The sequence below is a fragment of the Vipera berus genome (assembly GCF_964194415.1).
Source record: "Vipera berus genome assembly, chromosome: 2".
In the NCBI taxonomy this organism is placed as follows: domain Eukaryota; kingdom Metazoa; phylum Chordata; class Lepidosauria; order Squamata; family Viperidae; genus Vipera; species Vipera berus.
In genome coordinates, this window is record NC_138203.1 from 267752262 (window position 1) to 267775694 (window position 23433).

General features: G+C 45.8%; 1 protein-coding gene across 3 annotated transcripts in view; it reads right to left on the bottom strand.

Moving 5' to 3' along the window:
• Window positions 1-18738, bottom strand: part of MDC1 (mediator of DNA damage checkpoint 1) — a 32827-nt gene extending 14089 nt beyond the window's left edge. For all 3 annotated transcript variants that reach the window (XR_014025126.1, XM_081317759.1, XM_081317758.1), the window contains exons 1-7: window positions 18691-18738; window positions 18264-18394; window positions 16564-17037; window positions 14389-14485; window positions 6286-7787; window positions 4851-4946; window positions 2963-3055 (exon numbers count right to left, since the gene is read on the bottom strand). Coding sequence is in view for 2 of the 3 variants with exons in the window: in XM_081317759.1 (XP_081173885.1) it covers window positions 2963-3055; window positions 4851-4946; window positions 6286-7787; window positions 14389-14485; window positions 16564-17037; window positions 18264-18393 (2392 nt within the window). In the remaining variant the exon portion in view is untranslated. The remainder of the gene's footprint in view (window positions 1-2962; window positions 3056-4850; window positions 4947-6285; window positions 7788-14388; window positions 14486-16563; window positions 17038-18263; window positions 18395-18690) is intronic.
• Window positions 18739-23433: the final 4695 nt, after the last annotated feature.

Consider the following 23433-nt stretch of genomic DNA (forward strand, 5'->3'; position numbering starts at 1 on the left):
ATTAGAAGTAGTCCAGCTACAATTTAAATGGTCCTAAGCCAGGGGTAGGCAACCTTGGCTCTTTTATGACTCGTGGACTTCAACTCCCAGAATTCCTCAGCCAGCCATGCTGAGGGGAAAGGGAGAGGTTTCCAAGCTGAGCCATGCTGGCTCAGGAATTCTGGGAGTTGAAGTCCACGAGTCACAAAAGAGCCAAGGTGGCCTACCCCTGTCCTAAGCAATCATTTCCCTTCTCCTTGACAGTTCTGCTGTCCAGTCACTCTCTACCTCAAGTGACAAGAGGCAGATCAAGTGTGAGCTTCAGGAAACTGGGATCTCAAGGCCATTCTTGATGCAGATGTAAGCCACAGCTGGCCTCCCCAGCTATTGCTGATCTACAATTCCCGGCTTCCCTCACGATTGGGCACTCTGCCCAAAGGAAGTTGGGAGATGAGATCATTTATAACAACTATTGTTTAACATATGCAGAATTGGTGAATTGTTTCTAAATTTCGTTTACCCTTGCTGACCCTATTGTGTCACATCTTTTCAAAATACAGGTAGTCCTTGCTTAGCAACCGTTCGCCGTTATGATGGAACACCCACCCCCCCAAAAAAACTAATTACAATCAAGTTCCAACAGCAGCACATACCCTCAGTCACATGACTGCATTTCGGGCACTTGGTAACTGGCTCACCTTTACAGCCAGTTGCACTATTCCAATCACATGACCACAATTTACTATTTATTTATTTTTTTGCCAGTTTCAGCCTTTTTGGTTGGTTTCCGCAAAAAGCACCCATAAAGGTAAAGGTAAAGGTTCCCCTGCACATGCGTGCTAGTCGTTTCCAACTCTAGGGGCCGGTGCTCATCTCCGTTTCAAAGCTGAAGAGCCAGCGCTTGTCCGAGGACGTCTCCGTGGTCATGTGGCCGGCATGACTAGATGCCAAAGGCGCACGGAACACTGTTATCTTCCCACCGTAGTGGTCCCTATTTTTCTACTTGCATTTTTACGTGCTTTCGAACTGCTAGGTTGGCAGAAGCTGGGACGAGTAAAAGGCGCTCACTCTGTTACGAGGCACTCGGGATTTGACCCGCCAAACTGCCGACCTTCTGATCGACAAGCTCAGTGTCCTAACCCACTGAGCCACCGCATCCCTAGAAAAACACCCATAGGAACACATTAATTTGTATTAATGACCGTCACGTTCATTTAATGACTGTGGCTTTGGATTAATGGCCACTACAAAATAAAGTCATAAAACTGGATCTGGTCATGTGGTGCTTTGACTTATGCCCATCATGACCTACAGCGGGAATCCCAGATTTCATTACATTCATAAGTCAAAGACTACCTGTATAAGCAGAAACATAAACCAACCTATGTGAACCTCAGACAGAAGTTTCTTAATTAAGGAACAAGGCTTTAAATGCTTTAAATAAAGTAAATACCATTCTTTACTTACAGAATCTAAATTTCATTTTTGATGTGGGCCGTTGTGCCCGCAGTAAAAAAAAAATGACAATAAAGGTTATCTTATCTCTTCATTATATTTCTGAATATCCATGACGCCCTGCCAACCCAATCTTTTCTTCTTTGCCCAGATTGCTTTGTAAGAAAACTCAGAAAAATTCCACTAGGCAAAGACCTTTTTAAAAAGAGTATTCTAAACCAGGGGTGTCAAACTCAATTTCACTGAGGGCCACATCAGCATTGTGGTTGCCCTCGGGGGGCCAGGTGGGTATGGCCAGGGTGGGTGTGGCCTACTGGGTGGGCATGGCCAGCTCTACATCATTGGCATCAAGGGTGCCTATGGGGGCCTGGGCAGGAGTGGGACAGATCTGGGAGTCTCTGGCAGAAGGAGGGTCTCTGGGCCAGGGCCAAGGCAGTGGGGACCGTTCCTTCACTGTTTCCAGGATGGCTTCGGGGGCCAAATGAAACCACTTCACAGGCCGGATCTGGCCCCCGGGCCGTGTGTTTGACATGTCTGTTCTAAACAGAGGATGGGGTGTGAACCAATGTCACCACTGCCATATGCTATAAAGACAAATACTTTCTCCCCCACTCGGCATTTCCTTTCTACAAAAGTGCTGTCAGATGTAACTCCTTTAGAACAGGGTTCCCCAACCCCCGGTCCATGGACCAGTACCGGGCCGCAGCATGCCAGCAACCGGGCTGCACAAAGAAGCAAAGCCCCATCCGTGGGATGCAGGCAGTACACAAAACCACACCCCCTCCAGTCTGTGTAAAAACCTCTTTCCCTGTAACCGGTCCCTGGTGCCCAAAAGGTTGGAGACCTCTGCTTTAAAATATAGGTAGCCCTCAACTTACAACAGCTCATTTAGTGACTGTTCAAAGTTATACAAAGGCACTGAAAAAAAGTGAATTATGACCGTTTTTCACAGTTACGACCTTTGCAGCATCCCCATTCTCAAGTGATCAAAATTGAGATGCTTGGCAACTGACTCATATTTTATGACAGTTGCAGTGTCCCGGGATCATGTGATCGATCCCCTTTTGCGACCTTCTGACAAGCAAAGTGAATGGGGAAGCCAGATGCACTTAAACAACCACTACTATTTAACACCTGCAATGATTCAACTTAACAACTGTGGCAAGAGAGGTGATAAAACAGAGCAAAATTCACTTAATAACTGTCTTCTCTTAGCAACAGAAAAATTTGGCTCAGCTGTGGTCGTAAATTGAGGACTACCTGTAACGTCATCTTGAGAAAATGAGATCAGATCCTAAATGATTATTAAGGAATTTTCAGGTAGAATCGATGAAAAGATAAGCAAATGAGAGATTTAGAACAAAGTGCAAAAGAGATTAAACTGATTTTAAAAAATAGATCGTGGACCAAATTCAATGCAAGTAGTGCAACCTAAAAGAATGTATATCCCCCCTTTTGACCCTGTCATCTGGGTTAGCCCTGGACAACAAATTGGGAAAAATCTCCTCTTGTTGGAAAAAAGACTCACCATTCCTGAGTTGACATTTGGCGGGTAGAAAGGGTGAACTGAAGTCAAATGCCTGAGTGGGCTCCTCTTCTAGAGCGTAATCGGAATCTGATACTTAAAGAGAGTAGAAGGGGGAAAAATCCATTATCGTAATACGACATGGCAAAGGAAGAATCGTTCTGGAGGATCAGGATTACGGGTCCACCTAATCTAGAACTGTGTGTCATGCATCGGCCAACCGGGTGTATTCCAGAATCACAGACAGGAAGGAAATAGCCCACATCCCTTTTAAGGAAGCTCAAATAAAGAACGTAGGAGTCACTGATCCTTTTCTAACTGAACTTCCAATTCTAACCATGATTTATCAACTGCCATTCAAAATGCTCCCCGGGCATTCCAGAAATGCCAGCGATTGTACTAGGGTCCTTGATGCTCCCTGAGTTTGGTTGTTTCCTTGCAGACCTTTCATCACCCAAATAGGTAACGTCATCAGCGTCACTGGTGATTGCTTCCAAACTACCATTTAGGAATACAAATAGAGCCTTGATGGATGGAGGCAGGGCCAGAGCTAGGCTGGCATCTAGCTTCCCTCCTTATCTGCCCCCAAAGTCTGTATGAAATCCTTAACTAGGGGCCTAATAACGCTTTCCCACTATTAAAGATGATTAGGGGGCTGGAGGCTAAAACATATAGGGAACGGCTGCTGGAATTGGGTATGTGTAGTTTAACGAAGAGAAGGGCGAGGGGTGACATGATAGCAGTGTTCCAATATCTCAGGGGCCGCCCCAAAGAAGAGGGAGTCAAGCTATTCTCCAAAGCACCTGAAAGCAGGACAAGAAGCAACGGATGGAAACTAGTCAAGGAGAGAAGCAACCTAGAACTAAGGAGAAACTTCCTGACAGTTAGAACAATTAACCAGTGGAACAACCTGCCTCCAGAGGTGGTGAATGCTCCAACACTGGAGGTTTTTAAGAAGAGACTGGACAGCCATTTGTCCGAAATGGTATAAGGTTTCCCGCCTGAGCAGGGGGTTGGACTAGATGACCTCCAAGGTCCCTTCCAATTTTATTATTATTATTATTATTATTATTATTATTATTATTATTATTATTATTATTATTATTATTATTATTATTATTATTATTATTATTATTATTATTTCAGGTCTTATCAAAAATTCAGAGGGCTTCCTGAAGCCGTCGTAACCAATGACCCATCTCTCTCGTCCTCAACCCATTTCCAGGTGTTTACACTTCTCTCCCTGTCAACTGCCTCCTGTTTAATCTTCTCTTTTGTCACTGAAGGCACGTTCACAAAAACCACGGATCACCACTGTGATTACTGCCCATTCTGCTCCACTGATAATAGATGAGGCTTTGCTTCGGGATCGCAAATCCTACATAAGCAACCCATAATACGCACAGGGCCTTAACCTACAGCTCCTGCTCTGCCGTGCCCTAATTACTTCTTCTGCCACTGAACCCTGGAGCCAAACTTCCTGGCTTTTATCCCACTAGGTCAGGGGTAGGCAACCTCGGCTCTTTTATGACTCACGGACTTCAACTCCCAGAATTCCTGAGCCAGCATGGCTCAGCTTGGAAACCTCTCCCTTTCCCCTCAGCATGGCTGGCTCAGGAATTCTGGGAGTTGAAGTCCACCAGTCATAAAGCGGCCTAGGCCTAGGTCAGGGGTAGACAACCTTGGCCCTTTTATGACTGGTGGACTTCAACTCCCAGAATTCCTGAGCCAGCCTGGCTCAGCTTGGAAACCTCTCCCTTTCCCCTCAGCATGGCTGGCTCAGGAATTCTGGGAGTTGAAGTCCACGAGTCATAAAAGAGCCAAGGTTGCCTACCCCTGCACTAGGTCTTTTCTCTTCCAGGTGACCCAGAAGTTCAGCAATGTTTCTTACCTGTAGCTGTGATACCTCCAGCTTTGTCAGCTCTAGGTGACGTGGTTTCAGTTGGCAGGTAACACTGTGTGGCCTGCAAGGACACATCAACCTCATCTGAAAGAAGAGAAAAGTGTGGAAAGAAATGTATGGTGTACATCTTGAGCTTAGTCCCGAGTAAAGAGGGATAAATAACCCAAACAGCATTTCCTACATATTAGACAGTACCAGAAAAGAAGCAATGTCTCTAAAAATATCTCTAGAACCTGCCAGCCTTTGAACGAGACTCTGTTCAGCAGAGGGAAATTATCTGGCCATTATCTTTCTAAAAGTTGTTTCATGCGCAATGTAAGTTTTAAATTATTTCCGCCGGGCCCCCCTCCCCCTTTCTTTCTGTTTAAAGCTAATTTTAAATCACGAAAGAACTCATTGTATAATCTGAATTCAGGTTACGGTAGAACCTTGGTACTCAGCTGCTTTGAAACTCGTCAGATTTGGTGCTCAGCACATTTTGACACAAACATTTTGTCCCGGTACTCATCGTTTGTTGGGTACTCGATGCGCAAGACAGAAGTTGTCGGTGTCGGCTGCCTTCTGACTCACGAAATTATTCCTTATGGGAAAAATCTGTTTGGTACTCAGCGCGCCTCCTAGAATCAATTAATGACGAATCCCAAGGTACCACTGTACATAATTTGTTACGGCAAGTTGTCCCATTTCGACTAAACTGTACTATTAGAGTAGTGGAATTTATACACCTTGCCGAATGAAATCACAAGATTAGGATGGCGGGAGGGGGGGGGAAGTAGCCAACTGCTGTCCCAAAGATGGTTTTTTTCCAAAAAGGCAACTGGGCCTACTTGTTTCGTTTTGTTTTCCTTTAAAACAGCCTTGGTGGAGCAGTGGGCTAATGCCTCCTTAAGTAACACCAGCTGCCTGCAATTAGTGCAGGTTCGCATCCCACCAGGCTCAAGGTTGACTCAGCCTTCCATCCTTCCGAGGTAGGTAAAATGAGGACCCAGATTGTTGGGGGCAATTAAGCTGACTTTGTAATAATGCCGCTTGGGGGTGTGTGTGAAAGCCCTAATAAGCAGGCATATACATAGAATGAAGGCTACTGCTAAGCTTGTAAACCGCCCTGAGTCTTCGGAGAAGGGCGGGATATAAATGGAATTAAAATAAAAAATAAATAAATAAAACGTTTCATTTCTCATCCAAGAAACTTCTTCAGCTTGCCAGAACTGTCCTGGCTTGATCCCTGGCTTGTCAGAACCGAAGAAGCTTCTTGGAAGAGAAGCGAAACGTTTTCAAGGGGGAAAAAAACAACAAGTCCAGTTACCTTTTGGAAAAAGCATCTTTGGGACAACCATGACCTGGAGGATTGGGACTCTCCACAGAAATAAGGAGACAACAATACTTGAAATTTCTCTCTCTCTATTTTCTCCTTTCTCCTTACCATCGGTGTTGCTCTCGTCTGCCGAATAGGAGTCCTCTCTCTCTGTGTCTGTATCTTCACTGTCTTCGCGAGGTTTGAGGGACACGCCGACTCCCAATGCAGGAGAAGCCAACTCCTCTTCTCCTGCCTCAGGTCTCACTGGGATTACTGACTGCCCTCCTTTCTCTTCAAGGGGTTTTCTTGGTAAAGGCGCAGCAACGTCCTCCGTATCCGTGTCACTGTCTTGAGCTGTGGCTTTATCATGACCCGCGGGTATCACGTCCGTGTCGGTATCGCTGTCCTCGTCTCGTAGAGATGTAGGTTTTTCCTCAGATCCGATATCTGGATCCCCCAAATGGCTCACTCTACCTCCTTTGCTGGACCCCACACTGGAGGCTTGCGGGTTCTCCTCTGATTCCGCATCCGGATTACCTGCCTCGTCTTCCCCATCTGTATCACTACCTACGGAGAGTAGGGGCAGGTGGTGATGCCCGGGGTTTGGCAAGGGCTCCTTCCGATCGAAGTCCCTAGGAGACGTGTCCCCGACTTCGTGACTCAACTCAAGTTCCACGCTAGAATTTTTTGTCAGCCCAACCACGTCACCGTGTCCCTCACCCACACGACGGTCATCTGGCACAATCCTCTTGAGGGGGATCTCTTCCCTGTCTGTGCTGTTCTCCTGACCGCCTGAAGAACAGGTCCTCTGAGGACAAGTATCTTCTGAATTCTCCAGCCGCGGTTTAATCACTTCCCCCTCGGTATCATCCCCGTCACTGTCTCCACCGACTTCGTGGCTCTTGGTCCTGCCTGGAGCCTCACCCTTGACGGAGGAGTCTTCGGCATCTGTGTCGACATCTTCACGGGCAGTGGGAGGCAGGGCACTCACACCGCTTTCTGGATTATCCAGAGCCTCCTCCACACCTGTGTCATCCTCCTTTTCCCCACCAAGTCGGACACGGTCTTCCAGCTGCTGGCAGTCGTCTTCTTTTGGGGAAACAGGCTCATGTTTCCCTGGACCAGCGACACGTGGACTTTCCACTTCGGCTTCCACGTCGGTCTCCTCCTCTTCTTTTTCCAGAGAAGTGGAGGGGAGCTTTAACCTGAAGACAGCTGGACTCTCTACGGTCTCATCCGCATCTGTGTCACTGCCCAGCTCAACTGAGGTTTGGGGACAATGGATCCCCGGAGCCACCACTGAAGACTCATTCAGATCAGGCTCAGGGTCCACCTCTAGGTCTCTATCCCTTTTCGATGGGTCCAATGATGCTGGCGCTTCGGAGATGCGGCCCGTTTGGTTTTCGTCCTCTGCATCTGTATCGCTGTCCAAATGAAAGCCTTCCACCAGGCCACGTTCTCTAGAAGCTCCCTCCTCTTCAGCTGCAGGCTCTCCGGAGTCTCCTCTGTTGGAAGAAGGACCATCACCGTTCTCTGTGGGGCCCCGTTCAGCATCCTGGCTCTCAAAGGAAAGACGCAGAGCAGGGCAGGGTGGGCCGATGGCTGAAAGGTCTCTGCTTTCATCATCACTTGGGAAACAAACAGGAAGCAGAACAATTTAAGCTCTCGGTAACTGGAGTTTTGTACATTGCTATCTAGAAACTATTCTCCCAATTAGGAAAATACAGGTAGTCTTCAACTTATAGCAATAGCACTTAAAGCTTCTATACCGCTTCACACTGCTTCACGGCCCTCTCTAAGCGGTTTTACAGAGTCAGCATGTTGCCCCCAACAATCTGGCTCCTCATTTTACCGACTTCGGAAGGATGAAAGGCTGAGTCAACCTTGAGCCGGTCAGGATCGAACTCCTGACAGTCGGCAGAGTTAGCCTGCAATACTGCATCCTAAGCACTGCGCCACCACGGCTCTTGTAACCACAACTGGGACCAGGAATTTTATTGCTAAGCATTGCGGTCGTTAAGAGAGGTATCACATGACCACTCCCAATTTTATGACTTTTGTTGCAGTCATTATGATAACCTCGGCAGTCGTTAAACAAATCTGACTTTCCCCTTGACTTCGTTTGTTGGAAGCTGGCTGGAAAGGTCACAAGTCGCAATCAGGGACCACAGGGAGCGGCAACTGTCATAAATGCGAGCCAGTCGCCAAGCACCCAAATCACGATCACGTGACCGTGGGGGTGGTGCAACACTCATAGGTTTGACTTCAAACTGGTTTCAAACTGGTTTTAAATGAACGGTCGTAAGTCAAGGACAACCTGTTGAGCTCTCCTTCCAATCTCGTATCCATTTGATGGGAGTAGACTACAATGCCTGGTATCCCATATTTTAAACAATTAAAGAAACATCCAAACTAGTTTTCCTTTTTTTTTCTAAAAAAAAAAAGTGTTTCATGCTGGTGATGACCTATAAAGCCCTACATGGCATGGGTCCAGATTATCTTAGAGAGCACCTGCTGCCAGCATCAACTTCCCATCGTCCTGTGCGCTCCCTTAGAGAGGCCCTCCTTAGGGTGCCGCCGGTTAGGGAGTGCCGGTGGGTGATCCCCAGAGGGAGGGCATTTTCTGTGGACGCGCCTGCCCTTTGGAATGATTTACCTGTGGAACTCGGGACCGCCCCCGATCTGCGTTCATTTCGCCGGGACCTGAAAACCTGGCTTTTTGATCTATCTGGCCTGGACTGAAGGGGTTTTAGGTTTTTAATATTGTTTTAATTGTTGGGCTTTAATTAATTTAATTCATTTTAATTTTATATTACGGTATGTTTTTATATTATTATTATTATTATTATTATTAATTTAATTTGTATACCGCCCTTCTCCCGAAGGACTGAGGGCGGTGAACAGGGCAATACATAAAAACAAGATACAAAAATTAAAAATTATTAAAAAGTAATTAAACAACAGTGCCCGTAATAAATTAATAGAGATTAAAAGTAAAGATCCATTTATAAAATCCAACCCCGTCCCATCAGGCCAGGCCAGCTTGTTCAAAGAGATGGGTTTTAAGATCGCGCCGGAAGAAGCGGAGATCGGGCGCCATCCGGAGCTCGACCGGAAGATGGTTCCATAGATCCGGTGCACCCACAGAGAACGCCCTCCCCCTGGGGGCCACCAGTCGGCATTCTTTGACCGGTGGCACCCTGAGGAGGCCCTCTCTGTGGGAGCGTACTGGGCAGAGGGAAGTTGACGCCGGCCGCAGGTGCTCCCCAAGGTATTCCGGACCCATGCCATGTAGGGCTTTGTAGGTCATTACTAACACCTTGAACCTCACCCAGAAGACAACTGGAAGCCAATGCAGCTCACGGAGCAAAGGTGTGACATGGGAGTGTCGGGAAACTCCCAATACAACTCTCGCGGCTGCATTCTGTACCAGTTGGAGCCTCCGAGTGGTCTTCAAGGGTAGCCCCATGTAGAGAGCGTTGCAGTAGTCAAGACGAGAGGTCACGAGCGCATGAGTGACCGTACGTAAGGCATCCCGGTCTAGATAGGGCCGCAACTGGCGCACCAGGCGAACCTGGGCGAAGGCCCCCCTAGTCACAGCTACTATATGGTCTTCTAGGGAAAGCTGAATCTAGGAGGACTCCCAAGTTGTCTTTTATATGCAGCCCTGTAAACCGCCCTGAGTCCCTCGGGAATAGGGCGGTATAGAAAACTAAATAAATAAATAAATAAATAAATAAATAAATAAATAAATAAATAAATTTGTTTTTAATAGGGACTAAGATATCATGATTTCCATATGCTAAAAGGAAGATGTCCTGCCGATGATGAACCGCAGATACTTTCCTCAGATACCACCTGTCGCCTGCATAGGCTATAAATATTTTATCTATTGGATGTGAAACATTTCTGTTTTTATACAATAATCACACCAACTATTGATTCACATTAATCAGACTTTTAAAAATGCAATATCATCCCTCTAGAGCAGCGGGTAGGCAACCTCGGCTCTTTTATGACTCGTGGACTTCAGCTCCCAGAATTCCTCAGTCAGCATGGCTCAGCTTAGAAACCTCTCCCTTTCCCCTCAGCATGGGTGGCTCAGGAATTCTGGGAGCTGAAGTCCACGAGTCATAAAAGAGCCAAGGTGGCCTACCCCTGCTCTAGAGCAAGGTAACTAAACCTGGCAATTTTAAGTCTTGTAGAGTTCAACTCCCAGAATTCCTCAGCCAGCCTGGGAGTTGGACTCTACAAGTCTTAAAAGTTGCCAGGTTTGAAGACCCCTGGGGCTCTGGAACTAGGTTCGCCCCAACCCTGATGGACCTTGAGAATCTGGTTGTGGGCTCAAGCTCCACATCGGTGAGAGATCCTGTTTCCTGGCTGTGCAGAAGGATTTTCATGATTTTCCAGCTGCTCTGTGGTTTTTAGTCCTCGACTTAGAAACAATTTATTTGGTGACCGTTCCAAATTACAATGGCCCTGGAAAAAGTGACCCGCGACCGTTTTTCACACTTATAACCGTTGCAGCGTCCCCATCGTACTGTGATCAAAATTCAGAATCTTGGCAACTGACTCCTATTTATGACGGTCGCAGCGTCCCGGGGGTCACGTGATCAACATTTGCTCCCTTCTGACAAGCAAAGTCAATGGGGAAGCCAGATTCACTGAACAACCATGTTACGAACCTAACAACTGCCCTGATCCACTTAACAGCTGTGGCAGGAAAGGTGGTAAAAGGGGGTCAAAACTCACTTAACCAATGTTTCGCTTAGCCACAGAAATGTTGGCTCAATTGTGGTTAAGTCGAGGACTTCCTGTATTTCTTACCTTGATAAAAAATTGGCAATTCTTTTGTCTCTACCTTGATAGGAACATACAAGAATAGACAAGCTCAGTGTCTTTAATCAACTTTAATCGCTGAGCCCATCGCACACGGACACACCCCAATACAATAAAATACAATAAGCTTATCTAGCCATGTTTCCTGTCTGGCTACCTGGCAAGATGGACACCAACTGGCTGCACCAAGGATGTTGACAAGCCGTGACTGGAGGGCAAAAGTTTCCTCCTGCTGTTGCTACCTAGCAACTATATTAAAGACCGGCTCCCTATGGTTCAGGAAGCTATAAACAGCCATCAATAAGCCACTGATAACTTAATCCTCCATGAACCTTCTCAATCCTCTTTAAAGGTAAAGGTAAAGGTTCCCCCGCACATGCGTGCTAGTCGTTTCCGACTCTAGGGGCCGGTGCTCATCTCCGTTTCAAAGCCGAAGAGCCAGCGTTTGTCCGAGGACATCTCCATGGTCATGTGGCCGGCATGACTAGACGCCAAAGGCGCACGGAACGCTGTTACCTTCCCACCGTAGTGGTCCCTATTTTTCTACTTGCATTTTTTACGTGCTTTCGAACTGCTAGGTTGGCAGAAGCTGGGACGAGTAACAGGCGCTCACTCTGCTACGCGGCACTCAGGATTCGACCCGCCGACCTTCTGATCGACAAGCTCAGTGTCCTAACCCACTGAGCCACCGCGTCCCTTTTCAATCCTCTTTAAAAGCATCTAAATTGGCTGCCATCATCACAACTCCTAACAGCAAAGTCTATAGCTAACTCAGCACTCTAGATCTCGATTCTTCCTCTATTTAGTTATACACTGAATATCATTTAGTTAGCCATAGTTTTTATTGAATGGCTTGGGTCCGGGATATTTGAGGGAACACCTGCTGCCAGCATCAAGCTCCCTTCGTCCAGTGCGCTCTGACAGGGAGGGTCTTCTCAGGGTGCCGCCGGTAACAGATTACCGGCGGATAACACCCAGGGGAAGGGCCTTCTCGGTGGGTGCGCCTGCCCTCTGGAACCAGCTGCCCGTGGAGCTCAGGACTGCCCCTGACCTTCGTTCATTCCACCGGGACCTGAAGACTTGGCTCTTTGAGCTCTCCGGCCCAGGCTGAGAATTTTTAACTGGGGTTTTTATTTTCAGGGATAATTTAATCTTTTTAATTGTTTTTAACTTTTGTATTTTGTATTGGTTTGATTTTACACGCCCTGTAAACCGCCCTGAGTCCTTCGGGAAAGGGCGGTATATAAATCTAATAAATTAAATTAAATTATTGACCTACGAGACAGCGCCACGACCCACTACACCGCCTCCACGTTGTGAGCCCGGGCGCCGTTACCAGGCAGCGGTCGCTTCCCGCACCTTTTCCTGCCTGGCCGAACCGCCGCTCTCCTCCCCCCCGCCCCAGGCTTGGCGCAGCGTCTGTGCCGGTGCAGCGAGGCTGACGGTGCGCGCCTGGCCTGGCTGAGCGGGAGAAGGGCCTGGCGGGCGGAGTCTCTGAGCTGGCGCCAGGCAGAGCAGAGCGGGCACCCCGGCTGAGCTTTGCTCGGCAGCAGTGCAGCCCGGCCAGCCACTCCCTCGGCGCTCTTCCCTCACCGGACCGCGGCCGCCTCGCCCTGAGCGCGTGCTTGCTCGCCGCCTCCACGTTGTGAGCCCGGGCGCCGTTACCAGGCGGCGGCCGCTTCCCGCACCTTTTCCTGTCTGGCCGAACCGCCACGCTCCTCCCCCCGCCGCGGGCTTGGCGCGGCATCTGTGCTGGTGCAGCGAGGGCGCGCCTTCTTTGCCGCCGGAGCTGCCCCGGCTTCGAAGCCCTCTGGCTCCCCTGGGCGAAGGCGACGTCCAGGGAAGGGCGGGTTTGTCTGTCTGTGTGTGTGTGTGTGTGTGTGTGTGTGCGTGCACGTGCGCGCATTCTCTGTTTCACAGCCATTTTATGGGCTGGGATGTGGGGAGCTGGACAGGGGTAGGTAGGGCCCTGGCCTAGCAGAATTTGTGAAGTGGTGGAAGTGTGTGAGCTGTTACCAGAGAGTCTGACCTTGTCAAAGCAAATAACATTTGCCAACATTTGCCTGGCTCATAACACTATAGCACGGAGAATTGAATTGAATCAGTTTCACCCTTCATATTAGTGCAGGTAAGTTTTTTTTAAAATTTATTTAAAATACATTGTGAAAACTCAGCTGTCAGTTGATCTTATGTTATAAAATGAAAAGTATGCCATTTGCAATTAACTTGGCATAAAATAATTCATTTGCATTTAATTGTAATTGTTCAAAGAATGTTCGGAAAAATGTTCGGCCCTCCAGCATGTTCACTTCATCCAATCTGGCCCTCTTTGAAAAAAGTTTGGACACCCCTGCTCTAGTAAATAACAGGTTTGCTTAGTGACCACGGCATTCACTTAACAACCAACCTCATGATTTCTGTTTAAAATTGTGGCCTCAATTAGGATTGTAAGTCGAGGACTATCTGTCATGAATCATTCATCAAAATTCAAACAGAATTCTTTTCTAAAATGTATGCAGTGTGAAGCAGAAGCAGGCCATCCGCCTATCCAGCATCTTGTTTATTTATTTTATATTTTTTATTTCTAAACCATTCATTTTCCTCAAAATGGTCTCTTGAAAATTAACACACAGGGAGTCACACCCAGCCACTGCCCACCCTTACATGCCTTAATCAAAAACATGCTACGCATGAACCTGAACAAACAATTCCATTATCTACTAACTATGGAGAGGTTCATCCTTCCACAGATTAATCTAACTCTTCCTACAATAGACTCTAGACCATGTTCACAACATGCTAAGTTATAATGTGCTTTGTCAGGTTTAAATTTAGCCTATTCTCTCAATCAAAGCACTTTGGTTGGTAAGCCTGCATAGTATTAAGAAGAAATTTTCTGACAGTGAGAACAGTTAATAAGTGAAATGGCTTGCCTCAAGAAATTGTGGGTGCTCCATCAGTGGAGGTTTTTCAAAAAAAGATTGGACAACCATTTGTCCAGAATAGTTGAGTGTCTCCCAATCAGGCAGCGGGTTGGATTAGGAGACCTCCAAGGATCCTTCCAACCCATTATTCTATGTCAGGGATCTTCAAACTTGGCCCTTTTGTGACTTGTGGACTTCAACTCCCAGAATTCCTCAGCTAGCGTGCCTGGCTGAGGAATTCTGGGAGTTGAAGTCCAAAAAGTCACAAAAGGGCCAAGTTTGAAGACCCTGGTTCTATGTTGTAGTGTGTTCCGTGAGCCCAAACAACTGCTATGTACTCCCTACAAATAATGGTTGTAACAAATCATAATTTAACATAACACATGAATCTTGTCTTATATGCCTTTCAAAAATGCAAAAATACTCCAGATTTTAGCCCCAAGGAAGTTGCTACATGACGACTTACCTTTCAGGCACCACTGTGGACGAGGGAGAAAAGACACCGAAGGAAGCCAAACTCGTTTGTCCTTCTCCTACGCCATTTTGGTTAGAGCAACCAGACTCTGTTGATAAAGAAGAAAGACGGAAATAAGAAAAATCAGCATTAAGGCATTTTCTATTCTTTTCACTTTAACGGTGTTTAAAGCAGTGGCAGTGGGAGGGGAAAAAATGCCAGTATTTTCCACAGGAAAATTTCATCCCACATCAATTGCCTTCCTATACATATTTCTTAATGTTTTGGGGAAAACGCACATTAATTGGTCTAAACAGCATCTTCTCTGGTTAAAAGATTAATTTAAATCAATGTATATGGTGGCTGTCCATCTCTCAAATACAAGTCCTTGACTTATGACTGTAACTGAGCTTGGCAATTACAGCCTTAAGTCGCGATGGTTGTAAAGCAGGTCATCATGTGACTGACCCATTATTTTGCCATACCCTAAATCAATACATGTGGCCGACCCAACTTTACAACCTTTTTTGTAGCAGTCATTAAGCAAACAGTGTGGTCATAAAGCAAATCCACTGTTCGCTGCGAGGTGGGTTTTTTCTGGAAACAGAAGTAAACACTTGTTTTCAGCAACAACATCATAAATTGTAGGGGACTGGAGGCTAAAACATATAAGGAATGATTACAAGAATTGGGTATGTGTAGTTTAACGAAGAGAAGGACTAGGGGTGACATGATAGCAGTGTTCCAATATCTCAGGGGCCGCCACAAAGAAGAGGGAGTCAAGCCATTCTCCAAAGCACCTGAAGGCAGGACAAGAAGCAACGGATGGAAACTGATCAAGGAGAGAAGCAACCTAGAACTAAGGAGAAACTACCTGACAGAACAATTAACCAGTGGAACAACCTGCCTCCAGAAGCTGTGGTTGCTCCAACACTGGAAGTTTTTAAGAAGAGAATGGACAGCCATTTGTCTGAAATGGTATAGGGTTTCCTGTCTGAGCAGGGGGTTGGACTAGATGACCTCCAAAGTCCTTTCCAACATTATTATTGTTGTTGAATTTACAATGGACCTACCTGGGGGATACTTATGACCTGAATTTGAAGTTCCATCAGCCACTCCCACATACCTGGAGTCATGTGTCTGCATGTTGGTTTCCTGCCTGAGCAAGGGGTTGGACTAGATGACTTCCAAGGCCCTTCCAACTTTTATTATTATTAATTATTATTATTATTATTATTATTATTATTATTATTATTATTATTATTATTATTATTATTATTATTATTATTAGCCAAGTGACCATGTGACATTGCTAACAGCCATAAATTTGGGTCGGTTGCCAAACACCCTAAATGTGATCACATGGCTGTGTGATTGGGGGGGGGGGAGACAACCATTGTGACTGTGGAACCGGGTCATAAGTACCTTTTTGAGAATCCACTGTAACTTCAAATAGTTGCTAAGTGACCGGTTGTAACTCTAGAACTTCCTGTCTGCGTTATATTGATTTTCTCAATCATGAACAGAAGTGAAACAGAGAAGATATGAAGACCTGGGACATTCCCCACCCTCCTGGGAAACCTTTCCAACTCAATTTTCAAATGTAATTCACAAAGATTAGGAACTTTCTTATGTTTTTTCTACAGGGAAGAATGACAAAATGAATGCCTGGACCCCCACAAAGTTGATTTCTCAGTCAGTCTTACATTCGGTTGTTTTTTGGCTCTCCCAAGAATCAAAGCATAACTTTGCATTCAAAGATCTGGTTGTTTCAGTTGAGGAATTTAATACAGGTAATCCTCGACTTACGAACACAATTGAGCCCCAAAATTTCCGTTGCTAAGCGATACAGTTGTTAAGTGAGTTTTGCCCATTTTTACGACCTTTCTTGCCAGAGTTGTTAAGTAAATCTCTGCAGTTGTTAAGTTAGTGGCATGGTTGTTAAATGAATCTGGCTTCCCCACGACACCCCCAGGACACTGTAACCATCATAAATATCAATTACCAAGCATCCGAATTTTGATCATGTGACCTTGGGGATGCTGCAATGGTTGTGTGAAAAATGGTTGTAGGTTGCTGTTTTCAGTGCTGTTGTAACTTCGACCAGCCATTAAATGAAGAGTTGTGAGTCAAGGAATACCTGCAGTAGAGATCCTGAGGCTGCCAATCTGAACACTGATTCCTTACCGTCTCTTGCTGTCTGGTGCAGGTTGCTTCCTGTCCCAATGATCACTTCCTCCCCTTCCTCTTCCTTGTCAGAATCCTGGACCAGAACTTGCCCAAAGCCTATTCTCCTGCCCGGCGCAGGTGTTTCCTCAATGGCCAGTGCACTGGCCTCCACTCTTTCCTGGGTGGGTGGCACTGCCATGGATTCCTCCAGGGAGTCACAATCGGTATCCGGGACCAGGATGAAGTACTGGCATCCCACATCTCCAAAAACCAAGGTGTCCCCATCTTGGAGGCTGTAGCGGACCTGTGGGATCAAGGCCGCCCGCTGGCGCCGAGTCCTGTTCAAGCTGCCCCGATCGTACAAAAGGTGGGGCCCACGAGAGGAGGGGACCTCGATCACCGCATGTGTTTTGGAAACAGAATTGGCAGGCAAGCAGACGTGACAGCTTTCCAAGCGACCAATGGTGTTCTCGCCAGGGTAGATCCAGAAATCTAGAGAGAGAGAAAGAGAATACACGTGAAGAAAAAAAAATCTCCTTTAGGTGATCTGTTTTATTTCCATTGCAGGAGGGTCAGAAAAAATAAATCAAAATGAAAACCACAACAATGTGACCAAAGGGCTGCCCCTTTTAAAATCGCATTGCAAATGAACATAAACAGGGGGGCGGGGCTTTGATTTGGTTGAGGCTGCCCTCTTGACTTTTAAGTTGGTTCCTCTCCACAGAAACTCTTACTTTCATGGTTCAACCATTTAAGAGATGCATCAAAATCTGTACTCTCTCTCAAGAAGGACCTTCAAGAAAGGAAGCAATCAAGGTTCAAGATCAGAAGCAAAGAGCCCTAATTCCCACATCCGTTTTTCTCACCTGCTAATTAGCCAACAGCCAGATAAGCAAGAATCAGCTCCAGATAAACAAGACCAATTAAAGAAGAAACAATGTCCCCAACAAAGGAGAATATTTGTAGCTCAGGGTTGAAATGAGGGAGCATTGGTGCTCTCTTAGCTTGGTTGTTTTCTTGCAGACGTTTCATTACCCAAACTAGGTAACATCATCAGGGCTGTCCCAAAAAATGTCCCATCCAATCAAGGAAGAAAAAATACCCTATCCAGGCTGGTAAGGCAAGCTACCGCATGTAAACAGCCTACAACTACTCCCCCACACCTTGATGAACTTATGTAGCCTGGAAATGAAACATCTACAGGAAGTGAAGCAAGCAGAGAGAATATTAAGAACCCATCATTCATGCAAAATAGCAACAAGCAAATATGCACAGAACACACTGATATTGTAAACATACCAGTCTTTTTAATAGACCGTGGCTTAGGAAGGAAGCACACTCTATAGCAAAAATACGCTACGATATCAGTAAATATGAATCTGGAGTGATCAATCAGAATGGAGCTGGAAGGGACCCTGGAGGTCATCTAGTCCAAACCCCTGCTCAAGCAGGAGCCCATACCGTTACAGACAAGTGGTTGCTCTTAAAAACCTCCAGTGATGAAGCACCCAACAACTTCTGAAGGCAAAGCTGTTTCACTGTTTAATTGTTCTCACTGTTAGGAAGTTTCTCCTTAATTCCAAGTTGCTTCCTTCCTTGACTAGTTTCCATCCATCGTTTCTTCTCTTGCCTTGGGGGTGCTTTGGAGAATCTGGGACTTGTCTAGCCGCTAGGTCACCTGTAGCTCTAAGGAAGACCACAGGTCCAGAAGGCCTTACCTTTCTCAGGGCCGTACTTGCTGCTCAGCAGATGCAAGCGCCCCACCGGTTTAGGGGTCTCCCCTGCAGCATCAGACCCATCAGTAGAATCGCCTTCTCCGTCCCACTCCAGTAACTGAGTTTGTTCCATCCTGCAATAAAGAAAGGAAATATTCTCCTGCAGAGTGGAAACCTGCCCCACTTCGCTTTATAGATCCGATTCGCCGTTTTCCCTTCCTGGCATTAATCCTTTCCCCGATCTTGGCGATGCCCCCAATTCCTGTTTTTCCCCCCTCCTCCCACCTTATTGGGCAGCCAACTTTTTTTAAGAGGCATGGCCCTTTAAGCCTTAAAGCCGCAGCAGCCCTTTCCCGACTTAACTTGCGGGAAACCGGTGAAGGAGATCTCAGCTAAAATCAGGGGGGAAAAGGAGATAGGGGGAAATTACCTTCCTTGCACCCCCCCCTCCTCCGAGCAACCCTAAAAACGAAGGAGGGCGACCGCTCTTTCTGGACACGCCCCACCTCTCTCGGCAGGAAGGGTTTTCATTCGTCCACTCCGCTGCCGCTTAAAAGCCTTCCTTCTCTCGATTGGACCATTCGAGTCCTGGAAGACGGAGAGTAAACGGTCTGCCCTTCTCCCCGCTTGTCCCAGAACCAATGAAAGACCCAGGGGGAAAAAGATCACAGAGAGGGGAAACGCCAGGCTAGAGAGTGTTCTCATGCCCCAGGAGGATAACCATAGAGTTGCTTTTCAAGGCTAGCCTCTCTTACCGGAGTTTTCTGCAATCCGTTTTTTGTCTCCGCACAGCGGAAGTGGATGCCATTCATAGGAAACATTATTGTTAATAGTATGGGAACCGCCGTAGGCTGCGACTGCCACCCTAAAAGTAAATTGCCAGATCTGGGCTGCAAAATCCGAACGACCGGTGGGTGGCAGCAGAGATGCCAAGTGACCCCGGATTTTTTTTTTCCAGCCCTAAACCAAAAGCCGTACAATTTTCGTGCAAATTTCTAATTCAGATCCTTTTGAGAGGGGAAACCCGATACTTCGTTAAAAGAAATAATGGACCCTTTACATTTTTCATCAAATTTTGTTTACACGTTTAATGTTTCCCCTGAATATGCTTTTTTGCAGTCAATTTAGACTCATACCCATAATTAGATTAGCTAATACCTCATCATCATTATCACCCTCATTAGGTTGGCAGTGTTAGAGATGAAGTTTTATATTTCTTTCAATGCGGAAATCCCTCTGCTCTCAGGCAAATGCATATAATTACAGTGTAAGGTTTTACACTTGGCCTCACAATTGCCCCAGCCTTACTCAGGAATTTAAAAAAAGCCAAAGAAACTCTTGAGTCGAGGTTTCAACAAGCAAACCACTTTTATTTTGATCAAAATAGAGTTGGGTGGCCACATCTCTCTTTGTGGCTGGTAGAGAGATGAAGGCAACAACCAGGAAAGATATCTTCCACCTTTTATACCTTTCCAGAACAAAGACAAAGACCCGGGTCTTGGTGCTGTGGGAAGTCAGCCCCCCAGAGAAGGAAATATTAAAAGGGCAGAAAAATATATTTCTTCAAAAGGATCTTAAAGATGCAGGAAAGCATGCCCAGTTTTTCTTGATAGCCCCAGGTCTCTCTCCCCCAAGCAGAAACCAGTTCTGTACAATGCAGATGTAAAACCAGGAAGGTTGCAGGCCCCCAGCTGAGAGATTAAAAAGACAAAGACACCTAAAATCTACATACCCCAGCCCCAGGGAAGCAGGATATGACCTTTGGACATAATAGGACTAACCCATCACCATCAGAATACCAGAAGGGCAAACCCAGACTCAGCTCAGAATACATGACACAGGAAATGGCCTCAAACAGGAACAGGAAGCAGCTCCAAACAAAAGGCTCCAGAGGGTATAAAAACCCACTCCCTACATGTGTTCAGTCCTTTTTTTCCTGCCAGACCATCTTCCTGTCTGGGTCTCCTCGCCAATAAACTACAACCTTCTTCCCAAAGCAGTTGCCATGTTTATTCCCAGCTTGGATTGAACCACGATGAAGACCTTTCTTCCAACAGTACTAGGAACCAAAAGGTACAGAAAAATAATTCCTAGATGATGACTCATACAAAGCAATCCAGGCTCCATCCGTAACCCCTTACCTTGCTGTTTTCATGTAAGCAATCACCTGTACCTAAAGCATGAAATATTTGCTTTTATATAACTTAATTTCCCAATATAAAGCATCTATAAAGCTGCTTGCACATAAACAAATATACATATATATATATATGGTATCACTACTAATATCAATATTATTAATATCAGCCTTAAGCATAATAAAATCCCCTCAACAGGAATGTATTTTTTACATTTGCAGTGATTCATTCCTTCTTCCTTTCTACCTACCTGAAATTCATGACTCTGGGTAGCTAATGATATTAAAGGAAGTATAAAAAAACAGACAAAAAACAGCAGCAGAGGTAAAAACAAATTCAACAATCACAAATTAGCGTAACCAATGTATTGATTCAGCCACAGCTCCTACCTAAGCCCTAGGCCTGGTTATCTCTTAAAAGTTCTATATCATAAACCTTAAAGAACAGAATTTTACACACAGGCAATACAATCCACTTTTACTTGCTTCCAGCAGTGTGAAAGACAAAGGTGGTCCTCAACTTAGAAGAGGTTTTTTTAGTGACCCTTCAAAGTTACAACAGCACAGAAAAAAGCGACTTATGACCATTTTTCACACTTATGACTGTTGCAATCTCCCTACGGTCACATGATCAAAATTCAGATGCCTGGCACCCGGTTCATAGTTATGACAGTTGTAGCATCCCGGGATCGTGTGATCCCCTTGTGAGACCTTCTGACAAGCAAAGTTGATGGGGAAGCCAGATGCTGTTGACAACTGTGTTACTAACTTAACAACTGCAGTGATTTGCTTAATAACTGTGGCAAGAAAAGTCGTTAAATAGGACAAAACTCACTTAACAACTGCCTCACTTAGCAAGAGAAATTTGCAGAAAGTCGAGGTCCACCTGTACTAATCCTTACAGATCTTGGTGTAAGAGCCGGTTTAGAGTAGTACAGACATGTCAAACACAAGGCCCGGGGGCCAGATCCGGCCCGCGAAGTGGTTTCATGCGGCCCGCGAAGCCATCCTGGAAACAGTGAGGGAACGGCCCCCGATGCCTTGGCCCTGGCCCAGAGACCCTCCTTCTGCCAGAGACCCTCAGATCTGCCCCATTCCTGCCCAGGCCCCCATAGGCACCCTTGATGCAAACGATGTAGAGCTGGCCATGCCCACCCAGTAGGTCATACGCACTCTAGCCACGCCCACCCAGTAGGCCACACCCACCCTGGCCATACCCACCCGGCCCCTTGAGGGCAACCGCAATGCTGATGCGGCCCTCAATGAAATTGAGTTTGACACCCCTGGTGTAGTAGTTAAGGCCTCAGGCTAGACATTGAGAGACCATGAGTTTTACTCCTACCTTGGACACAAAGCCAGCTGGGCGACCTTGGGCCAGTCCCTTAGCTCTAGGAAGGAGGCAGTGGTGAACCACTTCTGATAAACTTTGTCAATAAAACTATAGGGACTTGTTCAGTCCTTCTCCAAGAATCAGATACAATTGAACAGAAGGGGGGGAAAGTGTTGGTATGCTGTCAGAATAAACCATTTGTGATTTATTTATTTATTTATTTATTTATTTATTTATTTATACCGCCCTTTTTCCGAGGGACTCAGGGCGGTTTACAGGGCAAATTAAAACAATACAATATATACAGGTTAAAATAAAATAAAATTAAATAGCCCCCAAATAATTAAAAATTAAAACCTTAACCCAAAACCCTCAGTCCAGGCCGGCAAGCTCGAATAGCCAAGTTTTAGAGAATAATCCAACTTTGGTTAAATTTACACAAGCCAAAAAACCAACCAACCATATGAGGGCTTAGTATATTCTGAGCACCCAGCTATTATTTTGAATTCCTGGTCAAAATGAGGTATTTTGAAGAATTGGAGCCATGATGGAAAATATGTAATATCCATCCTGTTTTTTATTCAGAAAACCACTGATGTTGTAAACTGTAGTGTAATGTAAAATGTGAACCCCACCCTTTTGAATCTGGGAGGGAAGCAATAGTATTTACAGTATATCCCTTTGTGTGTTTTTTAATGGAAAAAGAAAAAGAAAATGGATTCCACAAGAATTTATCTCTCTTATATCAATCAAAACTGGCTTTGCTTTTATAGTCAGGTTAGACATGCTTCATTTCATTTGTTGCAGTCATAAGTGTGAAAAATGGTCATGTGCCTTTGTAATTTTGAAAGGTCATTAAACGAAATGTTGTATGCTGAGGACTTTTCTAATCATTATGTGGAAAAGGGATATCCAACTAATCTTGTATTCTTAGAAAATGTTTTGAAATAATAAAAAGACATAATCTGTTCTGCAGTTTTTCTGTTAAATTTCCAAACCACTGATATACACTGTAAATAAAAGAATGTGATAATCCATTAATCAAATAAATCTTCCAGAATAAAATCAATATGGATAAAATAATGCCTGTCATGAATGGAGCATATGACTATATCAGGGGTGTCAAACTCAATTTCATTGAGGGCCGCATCAGCATTGCGGTTGCCCTCAGGGGGCCGGGTGGGTATGGCCAGGGTGGGCGTGGCCTACTGGGTGGGCATGGCTAGAGTGCGTATGGCCTACTGGGTGGGCGTGGCCAGCTCTACATCGTTCGCATCAAGGGTGCCTATGGGGTCCTGGGCAGGAGTGGGACAGATCTGAGGGTCTCTGGCAGGAGGAGGGTCTCTGGGCCAGGGCCAAGGCAGTGGGGGCCGTTCCCTCACTGCTTCCAGGATGGCTTCGTGGGCCACATGAAACTACTTTGCGGGCCGGATCCGGCCCCCGGGCCTTGTGTTTGACATGTCTGGACTATATCATTTGAACTACCATTGTTTTTTGTTCACCCAAAGGATTAACTGAAATAATTTAATTTAATTTAATTTAATTTATTGAGATTTTTATACCGCCCTTCTCCCAGAGGGACTCAGGGCGGTTCACAGGGCGTAAATATAAATAACAATACAAACATTAAAAGACAATTAAATCAATGCCCAAGTTAAAACAAGAATAATAAAACAAGCCTATAAAAACCCATGTACCCCCATCAG